The 19571-nt window shown below is 40.9% G+C and overlaps 1 protein-coding gene across 1 annotated transcript in view; it reads right to left on the bottom strand.

The window, feature by feature from the left end:
* Positions 1-213: 213 nt before the first annotated feature.
* T265_14844 (hypothetical protein) overlaps positions 214-19571 on the bottom strand; it is a gene marked incomplete at both ends in the record, with an annotated part of 55597 nt that continues 36239 nt past the window's right edge. Inside the window, 3 exons of the mRNA XM_009175505.1 lie at positions 214-334; positions 409-517; positions 5478-5591. Of these exons, the coding sequence (XP_009173769.1) occupies positions 214-334; positions 409-517; positions 5478-5591 (344 nt within the window). The remainder of the gene's footprint in view (positions 335-408; positions 518-5477; positions 5592-19571) is intronic.

A 19571-nucleotide genomic window follows, 5' to 3' on the forward strand; every position in this document is an offset into this window, starting at 1 on the left:
GGTATTTGTGGAAGATGAGCAGTAGTTCAACGAGCAGTGAAATGAAAAGAAATTTTCTCATAATCACGTAAAAACAACAATGTTCCGCATGTTCTTCAAAAAAGCAAAGATTATTTTAAGAGGCGAATCGGAGAAGGAACCACTAAAATTAAAATGCATTGTTCGCACAACATCACCCACCTCACGGTCCTTTGTGAGGTCAGAATGATAGAATTATATGAATATTGTGGCACGCACGTTTTTATTAAGAATGGAATGCGAAAGCTGTAGCAAACTTAGCTGCTTTGAGTGGATTTCTTCTTTTCTATCTGTACACCATGTGCCCAGGAACCTACTGTCCATGAAAATAGGAAGAAGACATACTGAACTGATTAGTGCACGAAAACACATGTTTTTCCCTCTAGCAACATTTGTCTGGTTGCTGCGTTTGTGGTGATTGACTTGTCGACTGCCATTGCAAGCAGCGCACAGATGAACAAAAGTAATGCACCGACGCCAGCACATATCGGAGCCCAACCTGAAGTAAGATGGAAACTGGAGGTGAGTTGCAAACCTGTCACCGGATATTTTAAAATAGAATTCAGAAAATTTGAAGTCTTTCGCACGTGACACTAAACACCAACTGTTGGGAGGGAATCACTTTTTACCATCCACACGTTGAGAAACAACGGAACCAATGATGAAAAAGATAAGCTCAATTAGGGAATAAACAAGTGTTGAAAAGGTTACGCTATCGGATAGTATTACCCTCCGAGCATCGCGTAGACGGTGTGTGCTTTTTAGGGGCTGCAAGTGTCTACCAAGAGGAATATCTATCCAAGTGACATTAGAGGCAAACATCAAAGTGCATTTGGATGCCAGCCTGTCATGCACATTTGATAGAACACCGACCAAATCTATTAGGATCAACTTTAGGACACGTATACGATTCACCAAACAATTATTGTTAAAAAAAAGTCAAAATTCCAGGAGGATTTCATCGACAAGGACTAGACATAAAAAGGTATGGATGAGCAAAAAGGGTTGCCAATGTCTTCAAACCACTAAACTGAATCACGTCAATACGCAATCCACCAGATGAAAACTCTTGCCTACTTCGAACTGCAAATGTTTACCAGACTGAAATTCAGCGGAAAACATTTCTGCTAATATGTATGCAGTGATAACCCTGTTCTCCAATTTTGTTTTGGAACCGAATTTTGTGAAAAGCTCTGCCAGTATTAGTGAAATATATCGTGAATCCATTGCTGTTTTGAATTACGGAAGTGATCTACATACTATGTTCAAAGGAACACAGAAGAGTTTTGGCGATTATTGTAAACATAATAGGAAAACATATACTGCGCTCTGCAAAAAACATCTCCAGAATAGAGGCTTCCCTACAATGTGGTTATTTTGTAAGTAAACTGGCAGTTAAGATTAAAATGTTTGCAGGTACTTAGAGGACGTTAGATGGTACAGAAAATATATGCATCTCACTATATTTTACTTTCACTCATACTGTCCGCCATACCACTGATTTACGTCAGATCAACGACGTCCAGCTCGTTGTCGTTAAATTTATTGCATATTCAGCCACCGACGTTTCATAAGCAAACGGAAGTGACGTCATCATCACCGTTTTTCATTGTCGACATCCAGAAGGCAGCGAAACTTAAATGGCTTTTAAAATAGGGAGAGTTATGGATCGGACCTGATGGATCCACCGTATAGTTGGCCCCATTCCATTGCTCCTTACTGCTATGTATTACTCGCTGCAATGTAGAATTGTTAGTTGAAAAGGTAAAAGCAAACTGTCGACATCCCACAGCCTTGCTTTTTCCGGTGTATTATTCAAATGTCTAAATTACTGTTACTGTCTTTTCCTTCATGGTAATTCATCGCACTTCGGTCTTGTTTTTTAAAGAAAAACTGGAACCTTGTCAGAGCCGAGTGTAATGTAATGTAATACAAACGAAATACAGTTTTAACAAAAAAGCATACAAAAAATAATCCTACTAATAAATCAGTTCTAATGGACGATTGGCCTGAAGAGTAGTAATTATCTGTCGTCATGAAAGTGTAATTTTTCACGGGTTTCGAAACGTTAGCCTCACAAAATAGAAACAATGGCAATTTGTCAGTTTTTAATAAAAACGAGTTTGTGTGGAAGGGTGAATATTTATGGCCAAAATGATTCGAGGGTAATTTTGCCTATCCAAAACAGAACTCAGGAATTTCTGCAGTCCAGAAAACTCTGTTTGAATGCCATTTATCAGTGACTGAGTAATTGAATGAATCTGGGAAAAACGTATGCAGACGCGTTGAAAGCAGGTGACTGTAAAGCTCTGTAAGGCAGTGACCGATTGCCACGACTCGTCCAACAGGCAAATGACATATGAGAGGAATTCTCGATGACGCAGCAATTACTATCGGCAGACTCTGTGTGCCACTTGCGTTATTTTGGCCCAATCTTAACCTCTGTAAGAGATCTCCGAGTACTGCTACTATATGGAACACCAAGTTTCATTGTACTAGTTTTCGTTCGGTTATTCCCACGGCGTTCATCTGCTGGGCTGCGGTGTGAAACTACTTCACGTTGCACCTTGACTTGGAACTTCCTAACCCTTATTTGCTTATTTCCCGTGTTTCTTTGTGGACGCTTCAGGCCGTATAACTTATATTTGGATTGAGCTAATTTGCCTGTAGCCAAAACCTCTGCCTCACTGATGGTGGCTGCAACCAAACTGCGAATTCTGTATATGATTTGATACTCGTATTTATAGACAGAATAGAATTTTTCAGGTTTATACGTTGTTGTACTATTCAGACGCAGGTCTTGCAGTTGGGATAAAAGATGTAGGCCAGATTTATTCACTGATTTGAATCCGAATTTCCCTTATCAGAAGAGAAACACCATCGGGACAACTAAAAACCATTATGCGGCAAATAGCACCCCTCACGTTGCATGTCGCTGAAAGGGACGTAAGGGAAATAGGCCATGTACGAAGGGGATTACTTTGCTACAAGTGACGGTGTCTCCAAACAGTGTGGCTTATCGTCCATACGCACAGCCAAGAACGCTTTCGAAACATGTTGACTCCTATCGGGCTGATAAAATCCAATTGTCAAGAATGATTCAAGATCCCGCACCTGTTGAAGAATTGATGAACGCTTGGCTCATGCAGTAAAAACATGGTCTGGTTGACAACCTTTAAATTTCAGGGTCTAGGATAGCTTACAGAAACAGACAACAGGTGTTCAACAATGGAATAGCAACAACAGCTGATTAATATGGCTGATTATGATCACTTTGATTGGAACTGCACAGGAATGTCACACACCGAGTATTGTACTTTATTTCGGTCCTTAAAAGACTATTTGGAGCTGATTTGTCTTCGTTGTTATGATACGTCAACCTGTGCGCTTAACAATCAGAATTTCGTCCCGTAAGTGGTGTTGGTTTATTCCGAAAACCAAGTGTTTCAGGTATTCCCTACTTCTTGAGAGTCGAGAGCATTGCGCTTCGCACGAACCACCGGGGCGATTCGAACTTGCTACTTGCCACCAAATGGCCGAAAAATTAAAGGCTTTATCATGGACCCCGTAGGCAGTGTGATTAACTCCCATTTACATGGAATACAGCTCCATTCATCCTTCAGTTACATTCACATGACGCGACCACCCATTGACTGGCAACTCAAGTGACGACTGTAGATGGAAAGTTCACCATTCATGTCATCTATCATTCTTCCAAAGCTACTTATAATTTGTTAATAGTATGAAGAATTTCAGGAATTTGAAATATTGTTCTGTGAAAGTGATCAATATTTGGTTCCATATGCCGCGAACTAAATTGTTAGCTTTGAGCTAAATTATTGTGATTATGAATCTAGCAGGGATGAAGAAAATTAGACTTTTTACTTCCTGGATTTGTGGTACGACCGGTATCCATAATTCTTGCACACATTTAACAGTCAAATTAACCGACTTGGGCCTTGTACCTTCTCTTATTCCACAGCCCGTAGCGTTTGAATAGCCGTCCACTGCCCAGGAAGAAACCGGAGGTATTCAGTTCAGTCCTTCTGACCCAGCTACAGTATCTTCAGAGGAAAATCTGCGATCGAAATGGTGCTGTGTTTCTAGGAATACTGTGTACTTCGTTAACGCTTTCATAGATTGTATGTGATTTTTGATGGTTACAGAATTTCATTGATTAAAACGACGTGTGAAACTGCGGGGGAAAGCAATTCAGCTGTTTTTACCCGAAGAAAAGTTCCGGGTATGGTATTCAGCAACTCAAAATACAAGCTGTTGAGGGTCAACTGCGACATCGTAGTTTCCACATTCAAAATTACTGAGTCAATCGGACAATGAAAAGCAACCTGAAACCTGATTTTAAACTAACTGATCACAAACGATCCAGATGGGTATGTAACCAACTCAGTCACGGTAACGAAGAGGGCATATCATGTTTGTGACCATGCTCTTCAAAAATATATGAAGAGCTAACTTCTTTTAGTACTGGAAATTTTAGTCTCCGAAATTAAGCAGGGTAGCAAAGGAACATTGTGTAAAATCTCTTTGAGTTGATACAGATAAGTATATTGCTCCTCTTGGCCGTCAACACTGTGCTAAGGTATCAGCTCTCGGTAACAAGATAAATGTACATCTCCTCATTGTACAAAACTTATTTAGACTTTTTTGAAACCCAAGTAGTATACTTGTCATAAGTTGTTCAGGTTTGAGATGTGGTTGCTTCACTTTTATGAAGGGGAAGGTGTTAAAACTTCTGCTGTGCATACGTCCTCAACTAGTGCGCGGCCACAAAATTCACCAATACGTATTATACTGACGAAGAATACGGCCCAGAAGTTTACTGAAAAACCCTCGTCAAACCAAGAAACTCATGGACTGCGAATACCTGATGGGCTCAAAAAGAGACCAGACACGTTTTGGGCTGTCCTTTGTGTCTTTTGTGGAGGGCAATATTCAGACGTCTTTCGGCATCTCAGTAGGAACCGACAACCTCTGTAGACATTCAGTTTTAGCACCATCACCTAGTGTATAACATACCAGTTTTTTCCGCAACAATATCATATTAGGACATAAATCTTATTCTGAGCCGGATTTTACATGATCTATGCTGTTATTTAGATCAAAAGCATTTACATCGTCTCAAAGCTGGTACAATGTTCTCATCAGGCTGCGGTCAGATATTACATTTTATCTGTCTGTGGTACACATTGAGCTTTTTTTAGGCAAAAAGTCTTGTTGTATGCTGTTCACCTGAGCCCCTATCAGGCATGAAGTGCGTAATGTTTGTGGTGTCCAACAGCCTCTGATCCAAGGGGCTGGTTCTCAGTGCGGTTCCAGATTAATAACAATCCAGAGAAAAGAAAAATCGCTTTTGAATACCATTGATCAACTAAGGAGATGCAAGAGATTTGCTAAAGCCAGGGGATATATCCACAATAGTTAAGCAAAAACCAACTTACCGATAGTACAGTTTCCTCTTGAGTAGGGACCGACTGATCCGCCGCAAACTTCCCTAACTGTAACTGATTCCCATCCGATTGGCCACAGAAGTAGACCGAAGATCAGTAAAAGATCTAGAAAAAGTAATCAGCAAGGTTTACTGGCCCACTACCAAAAGACGAATGGAAGTGACTGCATGAAAGCAGTATGTTTATGAATGCCTTTGTGCCGCACTAATAGATGAACATCGTCGGAGATATAAACTGTTGTATTGCTTAGCTAAAGAGAATGTTTTATAAGATGGTGCTCTCATAATTATGCAGTTCTCCAAATAATGAGGACGCAATTTAGTCACAACAAGAACATTCCTCCTGTCAGTGAAATGCATCCGCCTCTCCTGTCTTTTAGCTCAAATTCCTTCTGTTTTTGGTAAAATCTTCAATGATCTCAAATGACCCAACGGCCCAATACTTTTCGATGTCATGGTCACAGGAAAACCCTAACTCAGCAACTGTCAACTGTGTGTTTGACCACATTGCTTGATTTGGTCACCATGTATTCGTACAACCGAAGAAAGCACTGAAATCCATGATGTTGAAAGTTAAAAGGGAGGTTACACAAGCTCTGGAAGTGGAAATGGCAATGAGAAAAGTATTGACTTATAGCCTAAAGCAAACAGAGCTTTATATTGTGACAAATATTTACGATCTACCCGTGATAGCCCGTGGACAGTACTTATCTGGTGTAACTGCTGCGGTACCAAAAACTTAAGCAGTTCATTTTCATTTAGTTTTTGAGGAGCATGGTCACAAACATAAAAAGGGAATGCAAACGACAAATGCGAAGGGATAACAGGAGGACATGAGATAAAAGAGAAGAACGTCTCATTCGATATCATGTCAACAGTTCCAGTCAGATAAGATGAATCCCAAAATATGTAAAACTTTTTGGCATGAAAATACGCGTCTAAAGGCCAACAACCGAAGAAAGGACAAACAATGTTGAATGCTCTTCAAGGCGCGGTAATCGCTAGCACAATCAAGACTCTCACGTCAGGCACAGAGTGTCCGTCATACTGGGTCTGGTGTAAGATTAAATGGTAAAAATGTACACTCAGTGTCATGTGCCACGCATAAAAGTGTCATAAGTACTCAGAGAGCCCACAATGGAAAGCAAACACAAGTCATTGACTGTGACCTTAGGAACTTCCAGTCCAATAACAGCCTTGGCGGACTGAGGAAAGTAGACCTCTTGATAAGAGATGATCATCGGTTGGTGGACCAAAAAGTCACATCACAACCGATTGCAAGTAGGACTGAGATTATGGCGAGGGTAAATTCATCAGCATCATAATTCTACTTCTTCTCAATCCACATGATCACTCCGTGCCCATCCGAGACTATGCTTGCACATATTCTAATGCTCTGTCAAATTCAATCAGCTTTGGCAAATACAGAACCCAAGGTGGCAGACACCACAAGTGAAAATCAACCATACGCCGACCATTTAACTTAAAAGTAACCCCCTTCTGTTCTGCCGCCCTAATACATTCAACTCCATAGGAAAGTATGACGGATAGAGCAGACGTCAACATTTCGGGTATGACCAAAACTTCGGGGACAAACTACGGGATACAAAGTTCTTTGAAGATTAACAAAACTTTTTTTAATGATAGGTGGATGTTCTAGCTCATTATGAGCTATGTGAGAAACTTTGCTAAACTCTTCAGAGATTGCAGACCAATCTTGGGACCAAAGTTTGTGGACACATAAAATACGACACTGGCTAATATGAGATTCATTTCAATTAGATTACTTTGTGAGTTTCAAGCTTACAATGAGTCAGTTCTGATTAAATTTAACCGCAATGAAAGCAAACACAAATTGTTTGTATGCAGTTGCGAGTTTCCTGAGGTCATTCATAAACCTACTTAATCCTTATTTTATCCTGACAAAAAAGGCGATATAAACCAACCTACTCTAAGTCGTGAGCTTTTGAATACAACCAAGTTGAAAACTTTTTGCAATTGCATAAGATATATTTAGGCAGAAAAGGATTTATGATCCAGGATCCTATTGATTCCTTCGCTCTTACTCCCAGTTACTAGGCCGATTGTTCGCTAATAAAATGTGAGGTAGAAATGATTAAACCGGACGCTAGTATGCAAGGATTTTAAAGTCTTATTTGTTATTCCATCCTGTAAATGAGATTAACATATACAGAGACGCCGAGAAACATGAGGCCCTGATAATTTCAGATATCTCTCAAGACATCAGCACCTGCGACTAGCTGATCGACAGTGGAATCATCTAGTCCTTAATAAATATTTTACAAACCTCCCATTCTGCCAGGAAACACAAACCAGTCTGCTCAGAGGTGAAACATCTTAAAAGTTGATAGAACTCGTGAACTTTTTATCTGAGTTAGTCGAAACTGCTTGACTTGAATCCAGTAATTGAAAGCTGGGCGGGTTATATCTTACTTAAGTTTGGGCTTCACCTTCACAGCACCAGGATAATCACAGACAAAGCTTATGCAAAAACCCGCTCACCACTTGGTCATTTATGAATGGCACTATATCCAACCGAAGTGCAAGTGAGTCACACCGCTGATCAGCCGGTCGTGGCCTAATGATCATGTTCAGCTACTAGACTGGACGTCACCCGTTCAAGTCCCTCCGGAAATTCGTAAAATGCGCATCGCTGTTGACACCTACTAAGCTTGAAACAGTTGTACAATAATTGTCTTTCTGTCTGATTTCAGGAAGGCATCTTGATTGCAATCTCCAAACTTCATCATTTCACAGTAAGGGATAGTGGATGCTGGCGGAGTAGCGGCGACATTCGTGTCTTGGATGGTATGTGATCAGGGAACAAACGCCAGTACAGTCACAATATGCATGAATGATGAGCCCTTGCAAGAGCGAAAGTAGAAATTAATGGACTAATCACAATTACTGCATTACTAGGCTGGGTAGTCTGTTCAGAATAAGACAATGAAGCACCAGTGTTGAAGACTGATGTCATGCTGTCGATGATAATGAAGATGATGAAACCAACTTCAATTGATCTGACCCGCAAGGTAGTTTCTTCGTTGAGGTAGCTAACTGAGCCAAGGTTGGAAAGTACGGTAAAGGCTGGAGCACTAAGCTTCCACGGAAGTTGCGTTTGACCACTGACTAGATAAGTAGATTTTAGACGTGAGACATATATCAGATAAAAAACAGTTTCACTTGCCAATTTCTTAGTTGAATATGGGCCCAGACACTGGCAGGTGGGCGGATTCTAGACATGAGGACTTTAGCTGAAAGCGTACCTGGGATGCAGCGGACAATGCCATACTACTACAGTCCAAAATTTGTGAAACGATCTGCGACTCTTGTTACACTCTCCAATCCTATGGAACATGGCAATGCTTGTCAAATTTCTATCCACTGACCATATCGACAGAAGGGATTCGGTGAATGCTGCATAGGCATCCTTCAGTGCCTTTCAAAGGGTTACATTTAAGTACGCAAACTGTCACAGCGCACTAAGAATCTTCTGTTGATGGTGGGATTACCTTAAGGAAATCTCTCTGCTACGTGCGGGTTACAATGGGTGTAAAATGACCTATTTTCGGTGGAATAAAATTATACAAATTAATCGAATGCCTCCGAGTATCCATATACTGACTAATTCAATCAAGTTGTCCACTTTTAGCTTTTGGCCCTCAACTGATCCAAAGTAGTCGTTTACTTATTTCGGCAACAAAACCACAGTTCCGCACTCTGATGACTCATTTCAATGAGATGAATAATGTGCTTAGGAGGATAAGACGTCGGATCTGCTCACACAAGCCTTGCCCTGACAGATAGTCACTCAGTAAGCCAATCCGACCGAGTTCACTGTAGTTTCTTCTACTGAGCCATAAATAGGATGAGAACGAAAAAATGTAACAATCATCAAAACCGGGCATTTTACCCACCTTCTGACGACCTATTCACCCAAAATATACAGTTTCGGCGTTATCGGTTCTTGATGGTTTTGAAAAAAATTTGATATCATTCAGCTTTCAGTTTAGAACAGAAAACCATAAATTGTAATGCAACCAAGAATAAGCCATCTGTTTGTAAAGTTGCCAAAATTATTCTAGGGAACTACACACAGTGACCAACGCAGTTTTGTCTCATGGAAACAAGGATAAGTATGCAACATTGTGGATAAGTGGCGCCACTTGGCCTCAAACTTACGGAGAATTCTTGCCTTTTATCGACCTGGAAAGAATTCGACCTTTTTTGTTCCAGTACTTGGTACCATTGGTCGTTCGTTAACAGCGAAAATGAGTGTTTAGAAGAATGACGAATTGGTCGGGGATTTCCATCACAGGAGAAAGGGGTTAAGGTAAAAAGTGCTTACGCTATAAGTGAAGGCAGCTTCGTTAACTATTTTGGCAAGATAGATACATCAGTACGTCATTTGTGGAAACCTTCTGGATAATTCAAACGGAGTTAGTCATGTTATTTTTTCCCTCGACCCAAATGGATAAACGTAAAACCAGCTTGCATAGCTAGTTAGCGACACTGTAGTTTGTGGCTACGAGGAACAAATGAAAACATCTATACTGGTGCTCTTCGGAGTACGGTCTAGTTAACATTAAGACTTTAAACAGAATAGCAACAAAACACAGAATCCAAAACCACTTTTTGAATCTCGTGAATTTATGCACAACTTCTTGTCATTCTTCAATACTCTGTAGGAAATGTCGAGTTATACATGACCACCAAAAATTTGCATCAAGTTGGACAAACCGACAACTTCTGTTTTGTTGTTGTGGAAACAGATACTTCCGAACAGTGAGACATCCTGTCTTTTTGACTTCTTCGAGCTCCCGGACTAGGGTCCGAGAATGACAATCGCAATGACATATTACAGGTCCAACGAGCTACAACCAGCCATAAACGTACAACCACTTGCAATACCCTGACTTCTCTGGCTATCGGCCGGCGAGAGAACTTAATTCCAGATATCTAATAAATCCCATCCACTGGTTTTTAGTGGTTGGCGGGAAATGGAATATCCTCCACAAGAATATTTTTGGTCTTGCTGAAGAAATCCTTCCAGTCTTGCACTGTGTTACATACTAGTGAAGTTCTGCTGTTGGCCAAAGACACATTAGCTTATCGAGTGTAACTCAATTGATCAATGTTTACTCATAACCAGACAATCAAGACAGCAAAAATCAGGTCAAAATGGTCCGAAGGGCTGTTTTAAATGAGTATATGACGATTAGTTGCGAACATTCCACTCCCGAAATATGCACAATAATACTAAATTCATATAAATTTGTTTTAATAAAAGCCAAGTTGATCCAGCCGTGGATATTTAGTCTGAGATTTCTGTTACTCGCGTAATGGAAAAAGACAACCAGTTCAACAGGAATCCTGTTTGTCATTTTTTTGTGCCAGCGTCAACCACCAGATGTCACTTACGGAGAGAAATTTTTCACCCCATTTTACGTGAGATGTCGCCATCAATAAGACCTAGCCGGACATTATAGTTAGCTATTTTGACGGCTTTAGAAAAATAATAGGATCCCTGGTATCAACCGACAAGCAAAAACGCCACAGTCAGCAACTGACGTGCAAAAAACTAGTATTCTGGGAGCGAGGATTTTTTTTGCATACTGAAGTCTTTAAGATCCCCACCCGGGCGAGGTCAGTCCTTAACTGAATGTGGTGACCACAGTGTCCAGAAATTAGATGGAAGTTTTATCCCCGAACTTTATAGGAAGCTTGCAGTCACATAAGTATGCTATATATACTATTCTTGTTTAGGGACTTTATCGTGATTGCGCGGAACATAGATTGCTGTATTTTGCTCTTTTCTCTTACGGAGCCCTGGTTCAAATTAACAGCAGACTTGGTTGATGGTTCAGAGTTTTACTGACAAACTGACACCCTAAGTCATGCTATAAAGCAACCATATCCAGAATCACACTACGGACACTTCCAGTTCTGAGAGTGGCTGCATCACAAGTTATGAGGAACATTCTAATCAAAATTTCCTTGTCACTGGATTCGACCAGAGTGGTTTCATCATAGTTAAACCATTGATAGCGGTGATAGCTTCTCTTTGTGTAGTGTTCATTCGTGAAATACAGACAAGTCTAAGACCGAAAACAGGGGCTGCAGAAAACTGTCAAATAGTATTAGAGGTCATCTGTGGTGGAGATTTTTCATCGGGACCCGGATGCAATGGTGCTGGTATGTATGGCATCAAAGAAGCACACGGATGAAATAAATTTATCGTATTCGAGTTTGAGACTCACTAATTCCACAAAAAAACAGACCTCTTTCGTAGATCCTAAATTGATGAAGTTTAAAATGTCTGCATTGTGTCTTAGTTGGAAACGGGGGGGGGGGTGGAGTTCAATCTAGAGTAACCCGCGATGTGAGCGACACTTCAATCGTTACTTGCAAAAACCGATTTCAGCCCATGGAGTAGATGATGCGGTAGACTTCATTCCCTCTGACTGACTTTCTTCATCCAAAAGTGTATAATCCAGTTTGAACTAATCAGTGGATGCAGTGAATTGTTTTTTTGGAGTTGCTCTAATAACGGAGTCCAAAGGTCACGATTTTGTGCAATTTTTCTTACTGTTCTCCGTCACAGGAATTCACGGGATTCGGGATTTGATGAGAACATGTGCTTTAACCTTCACGAGGGAGTCTGAGATATCTGTGAGTATAGAAATCACTGATCTGCATCAGTCTTAACTTCGGAAGACAGATAATAGTTATGCATTTATGATTTCCAATGGGTGTATCGGTGGAAAAGTTTTTCGAGTGTGCACATAAGAATGTAGATCGAACCGATCGATCAGCGTCGGGTGTGTTTCGGATCGTTGCCCATACAATCACAGCTGCAAGATGGACCTGATTTGCGGTCATTAGAAGGAAAAACGGATTATGGTAGGCTTACGCTGAGCGCTATCGACAACAGTAAGCAGCTGTTTGTTGGTCAAAACCGGAAAAACGTGAGTTGATTATATTCAAAATGGCGAATAAAGTAGAAGTCCTGGTAATATATAACATGTTCAAAAACAAAAATGCGTGATACGGCAAAAAGCTCTATTAACTACTTTCTATTAAGGCATTTGTTTCCGCTGTTGTCACCTAAACAGTGGAATGCACTCCATGAGAACTCAGCAAAAACATGGAGGGACCAAGTAATTACGGCAATTACGGACGTGAAAATGGTTGTTATACAGAGTTTCTATAGCCATCAGTGAATGTTTCCAGCCAGATGACAGAAGACAGCATATTAACTGTGGGTCCGATGTGTTATCACTGAGGCAGGATCGCAAGACCCCAAGCTGGCCGCACGGCTCATCTTTGGAATTTATTTTCTGAACCTTCATAGGAGCAATTCTTATTCCATTCTGACTGAATCATGTTTTATTACATCAAATCCAAGGTTATGATAATCATCTAGAGTACCAGCTCATGAACCATTTATCTTCCCGCGTAGTTAGAAACGTCTGTAAAAAAGCTGAGCTTCTCATCCATATGCGTACATACATACATAGACAAATTTTGATGGCTGAATAGTTTCTGTTGGTTGCAGGTGTCCAGGAGCAATGAATTTCCACACCGTGATGGCTACTCTGTGTTGACCACCACGACAGACCCTAATTTATTAAAACTTTGCCCCGGAAACAATGCATAAACACTGGGATTATAGGGCTTCAAGTAAACTGATCACGCTGGGCTCTAGGGATTGTTGTACCAAGCCAGAAGGTTGCCATTTTTACGCTTATATTCCTGTCAGCTTCCATTCCAAAGTAAGGTAAGGGTGCAGTCACACGGATAAGCCACCAACAGAGTTACAAACAAATGTATTCGATTTCAGGCCAATCTGCTTATCTCATGGAATGAAACAAGGTCAAAAGCATCTACAAAGAAGGCCGTGGGGAAACCAGTACGCGTTTGGGTGCTCTTCCATCAAGGTTCGATACTCATCATTTTCATCATCATCATCATCATTCATCATCATCATCATCATCATCATCATCATCATCATCATCATCATCATCATCATCAACATCATCATCATCATCATCATCTCATCATCATCATCATCATCATCATCATCATCGACAGCAAAATCAGTGTTGGCACTGATGCTTCACTGCCGTACTGGTTCGATACTGCCGATCAACGAATGAAGAAAGTAGGGAAGAGTTGGACGAATACGCTTACACCGTAGTTGGCTGCCTCTGTGAGCAGCAAGTTCTGGAGAAACATACAACATACTTTATGAATAATGATACTGCCAATCAACGAATGAGGGAAGTAGGGAAGAGTTGGACGAATACGCCTACACCGTAGTTGGCTGCTTCTGTGAGCAGCAAGTTCCGGAGAAACATACAACATACTTTATGAATAAGATATTTAACGGGTCAAAATGGTGCACAACAGAAGCATCAAACATGATTGCTATATGGGTGGGAATTCCGTTCAAATTATAAACGAACTTGTTTGCCTGTTTGATCAGTCACAGCAGACAGCTGACCTGGAAAATAATCCCGTTTTCACAATAAGAGGTGGTGTCTTGACGCACGTGATAATGGATTCGTAGTGTTCTACAGGTGCCCAATAGAATTTTTCACAAAGGCTGCTTTATTCTAAAATGTAGACTCCGCCTTTTAAAAAACTGCAAGTCGGCTGCATATACAAATCTACATACTACATACATCTGGCACTCTTCATTGTGTCTGACTTTGAGTAATCCTCTTTTCGCCTTCGTTACCACTTGGTTGGATCGACCGTTGTTTAGTTACTCGCGATTTAAGAATGTGTGACTTCTTTGGGCTCAACTTTTAAGGTCTCCGTGTGACTGGAGACCAAAAAACTAAGCTATGGTTGTAAGGAACATCAACTCTTTACTGATCTCCGACGCGCTTCGCTTGTCTTCCACTGTCACTGTATTTGGGACCATTTTGAGTTGGTATACCCCGGGTAGAACCATAGGGCTGCCGTACAGAAAACTACACAGGCTGGAAGGACCATACTGTCCACAAGGTAACCATACACTAACTAGGACACGTGGCTTATACTAACGATTCTTCTAAATTTTGTGAATGTTGTACTTAATCCCACTCCTATCAAATGGCAGGCTTTTTCAGCTTTTGTTTCCATTGAATTCAGAACCGTCCGCATTTGCGGCGAAATTTTATCCTTTTGACCGTTTGATCAGCTGAGAAAAACCAGTGCGCCAAAACAAAAGGATGTCATACAAAGCTCGAAGAGCCGGTAATCAAAATGTAGGTCGACTTCCGTGACTTTGAAGGCAGGTGTGCAGCGAAAGACCTTATAATCTCGCACTCGATGAACCCAAAATACGCATCAAAATCAATAAGTGTACTGACAGCAGTAGCAGAATATTAGACGAAATGTAGTAGAGCTTGAGGAAAATGAAGTTATACAAAGCTTATGGTCTCGGTTGGCCATTAACACTGCTGCTCTAATTGTGCCGACATACTCATTAAACCGATCGGTGATTTTGTTCACTAAATATCGCTCCACCAAAACATTTCTGACAGTTAGCCAGTGAACACATTAGCATCGAAATCGGAGAAACAAAATTTAGGCCAAGTACTTTCAGCTCAGTTCTTTTGAAGCTGTTTGAGCAAGTGCTCCTAAGTCGAGTACAAGATACTCTGCTTCAATCCTGTTCTAAGTAGATGCTGCTACATACCTAGTTCACTGCTTCACTTCGGCAGTGGATACATAACCAGTGTCATGCGCCCCCTTTTTTACTGACTCTGGGGATATACTTCGGAGTGCTAACAGAGGATAGTCAGTGAAGTTTTGCGCTAAGGTAGAAGGTGAACATAGCCTGGCCAGGTTAATGAGGACTGGTTTACCGGGCATATACAATTCACAAGCATAGGTGGCTGTTTCTCTTCTTCGTTGCCTATTAGCAATAATCCAGTGAGGAGCTATTTCTCTTTTCTTTTTGTATTAAAGGTATACGCTCGTCTCTGATTTTCCTACCCTGTACAAGCTAACACATAACCCCTTAATTGGCCAGAGGTGTCGCATGACCGAGGCAAATGTGGGGCTGAATACTCCACAAAATTCAGTTTTTAGATGATTATTTGAGAGTGATTTCATTCAGAGTGACCCAGAACACCACTTACCTTTACTCTGGCCTTTGGTTAACGTTGCGACCACCTACTCACTAGCCATCACCACCCTCACTCAGTTCAGTGCCCCTTTATCAAGAACTTATATTGTGATACATCTATTACTAAATGCTGCGAACAGTTGTTTTTCATAAACCACAGACTGACAACTACATTTGTAATTGGAATCCACGGTTAAAATATTCACACAAAATTGAGAAGCGAACGCGAGATCGGGTTGTTTATATCAGTCGGTTTTAACTGGGGACCATGAGTCAGTGCTCTTAAGTGATGTTTTCTGGTGATCTAAAGTTTGTTGAGTGGTGATCGGCTCTACTGTTGGAAATAAGTTTTGTCCAACTACCTTGGAACCATGTGATGGCATCTGATAAGACATACCAGACAACTCAGCCCGATTAATCCAGTGGACTATCGATTAGGTGAGCTGTGATCGCGCTCGTCGTGTGTTTCGTTTGTACGGATCACCCCACGAATAGATGTCGCGCCGTCAAGCTGATAAGATTCGCAGTACATTCCCAATCAAACGAATACACAGCCACTGGAGAGTCATGGACTGGCACCTCATCTTTGAGCGACCGATCACTAGCGAAGTGGACCACTAAATGAGCGGCTATTTTATCTCTCGTCTGTGGATAGGTCCGTTTATCTCTACCTTAGTTGTCCACGATACCCTAGCGAATTTAGAAGTATGAATTCGCATGCCCAGTTGAGAACGCTTTCAGTTCCCCTTAAACAGACTCATGGGTTGGTTTGTGCCTGCATTCGTTCCCATTGGATTTATTGTTCCCCTTTCCTCTTTTTGGGACCATTTGAGAAAGATCATCTCCTTACTGTCAGGTCGCAGGCAAGCAAACACGTTGATACTTGTTCAGTACTCATGGGGAAAATTCCTTCCAAAATCATTTGCCACCTTCCATTTCATACTCGCTCACTTTTCTAATTTCCACCCAAAAAAAAGTTTACTTAGCATAATTCCGTCACGCTTTGCTTAGGTGAACTTCTAGATGATCGCACTGCCCTGAACCATAATCTCTACTCTCGCTTGCCTCTGTGCATCCTTAGCCATCGCAGACGATTTTTCAAACTAACTGAATTTATCGTCCACACATGATACCTTCACAAACTTGTATACTAAAATTCACCTCAGGGTGCATAATTCTGGGTGTGAATTTACTTCATTTGACTGCTAACCCTCTCAGTTGGGAGCCAAGGTAGGATGAAAGCGAGTGAAGGACTTGTCCAGTCGCAGTGAAAATGTCCATCACACTAGTGCAAGAGCTTTGAAAATGCCGACAGACAACATAATGTCGTAAGAAACTAGGGAAACTGTGGGATTTTGTTACACCACTAGTCCTATAGAAAAAGAATCTTGTCGAGGGGACATTTTGACGTCAAGGGAAAATGTTTCCTCATGAACGAAATACTGCGAATTAGAAGAGTATTACTTGAAAAAATCCCAATTTTGTCCTAAACAACCAGCACTTGATAGTATAACGAGTACGAACATTCAAAACTAAATACTTTGTAAAATAATGCCGTAAAATGACCGAAAAATGATAGATCGTCCAGATTTGACAGAAGTTCAACAGTCAGTGACCATAGTAATGGGAGCAATGTGGCATAAGTTTTAAAATATGCTGTTGTCAAAATCTGTGTTGCAAAATTTACAGCCATTCCACACCTGTAACACCCCTATTGTAAGTTATCGCCCATTGTCACCTAAGTAATCTCGAAGAAAATTTAGACCTTTGACAGTTCGCACACTGGTTAGACACGAGTATTCGGCAACGGGTGGTCTAACAACAGTTTTGTCTGCATGTACCTCGGCAGAATGTTACGCAAGTAAAGCACATTACCAAAAATTTTAGCGCATTTGATTTTATACTTCATAGTGACGCTGTCGTTGCATTTCAGTTATTTTATTGAACAATTTTATATCGTTTGTGCGTGGGACAGTAACAATACAGAACAGTTTATCTGGGTGCGATATATATAAAGCATCCTCGAAGTGGCTTCCTAGTGAGTGACATATTCTGGATCCGTATGCAGTTTAGGTGTCTTTGTACAACCCCCAGCACACATTAGATGCTTCTGATGTGGCTTATTATTTCTTCATTCTTAACAGCATTTCACTTGCGGAAGTCCTAAATTCCACGTCTTTATGTCAGTTTTGCTAGTTAAATGGTCTTCGATCCTTGACCAAATGACGCATTCATTTTGGCAGCGTGAGCTGACTTTGCTTCATTCTCCGACTTCAGCTGGTGAGAATCGAACAACAGTGTGTAGCTTTTTCGAAATTATCTCACAAGATATTCCTAACACAACCACGTAAAGGCCACCCCATGGTTTTGTTGGCATCATTTATGAGGTACCTAATTATATTATCTTTATATAAGACAGTGCCCCTAAGTTTGCTGGAAAATTTTTAACACCTCACTATCGGTTCAGTTGTTCTTGTGATTCATCCCGAATTTCCATCGGCCCCACTTTTTACATGGACGTTGTATACATACATATATATATATATGCTGTATTACCGAAAGACCCACTATTATGTGAATTAGCTGACAACCATCTGATAGTCTGCTAGTAGTCTGCTGAGAGCAGCTGGTGCTTTCTAAGAAAATGGTAAAAGAAGAAAATGCTAAATTTCTAGAATTCTCATTAGGGTCAGAATGCTGGATTGTGGGAAACCGTCAGACAAGTCGATATCAATCTACGTTTCACTTGACCAGTTTGCAGCCTTGTAGACAAAAAAACAAAAGCGAATACAGGTTGGTTGGTCCACTGTGTATCGAATTCCATTTGCTCATAAAGAATCTTCAGGCTTTCTAAGTTTATCAGGGACATTGTGAACTGTTCTTCCCGCGATTTGACTTCGTCTCAATTAAAAAACAATAATGGGGATGAACATCAAATTGATCATGACGTGTGTCATCGTTTCCTACTGACAACATACACAAAAGCCCTCTAGTGAATGCCCCAAAAGTGTATGATGTTTGGGTTGAATAGGATAAAGTTGGGGCCCCGGATGTGTCCACTTATGTCCTGGGTAAACCGTTTTCCGTCACAATACGAACGGTATCGATTACAGCAATGTGTGAAGGAGATTAGCAAACGCATTGACATAAGCATGCGCCTGGTAGCGCACCGGAATTTACGGTGCAGATAAACAAAGGGACAGTGAATGCACTGTTTAACATTGACCCCAAGACGAAAGCATACTGGGTCAAGTAATTAAAAAATCCAGATTCCTTTGCGCGCTTCCTCTCAGAGAGGTTGCCATGTAAGGATGAGATGGGTGTCCAAACATAGTGGTTTAGTGCACCTAGTAACATAGCACGCAACCTACGCCAGAATTAGGGCAGAATTAAAACATCTATATCTGTATTGCAAATGGCTTCCGGTTAAGGATGGACTGAATGGCCAAGTAATCATATTGTATGATATTACTCCATAGGATTTTTACAGTTGAATGACGACTTCTCCTGCTCATTCTGCAACCGCATGAATTGGCTTATTTAATAAGGCACTCTAAATCATATCAGCTTCAGGCTCACCCTTTATTTGCTTCGCATGGCAAATACTAAGTAATAAGTCACATGATCGGTAAAGCGCCTCCTATGCAAGATTGCCAGATGTAGTGTAAAACGAATCCGAGTAAATGAAACGTATATATATAGTTATTTATTTATAGGTCTTAACTTGCTTTCATTATACAATTTATAGCACACTGGTAGCCACCTTGGTATCCATTCAGAGAAGTTTCAAGCATACGAAACTGCGACTTGATTAAAAGCTATAGCGCAGGTGTAACACTGGAAATCAACATCTTGTAGCCAATGAAAACACCTACTTGGCTTATAAGATTAAATTGAAATATTGCGAATCTTCGAAGGGACAGCGCTCATCGAAACTACCGG

This window comes from Opisthorchis viverrini (genome assembly GCF_000715545.1).
Source record: "Opisthorchis viverrini unplaced genomic scaffold opera_v5_274, whole genome shotgun sequence".
NCBI classification, from domain to species: Eukaryota; Metazoa; Platyhelminthes; class Trematoda; order Opisthorchiida; family Opisthorchiidae; genus Opisthorchis; species Opisthorchis viverrini.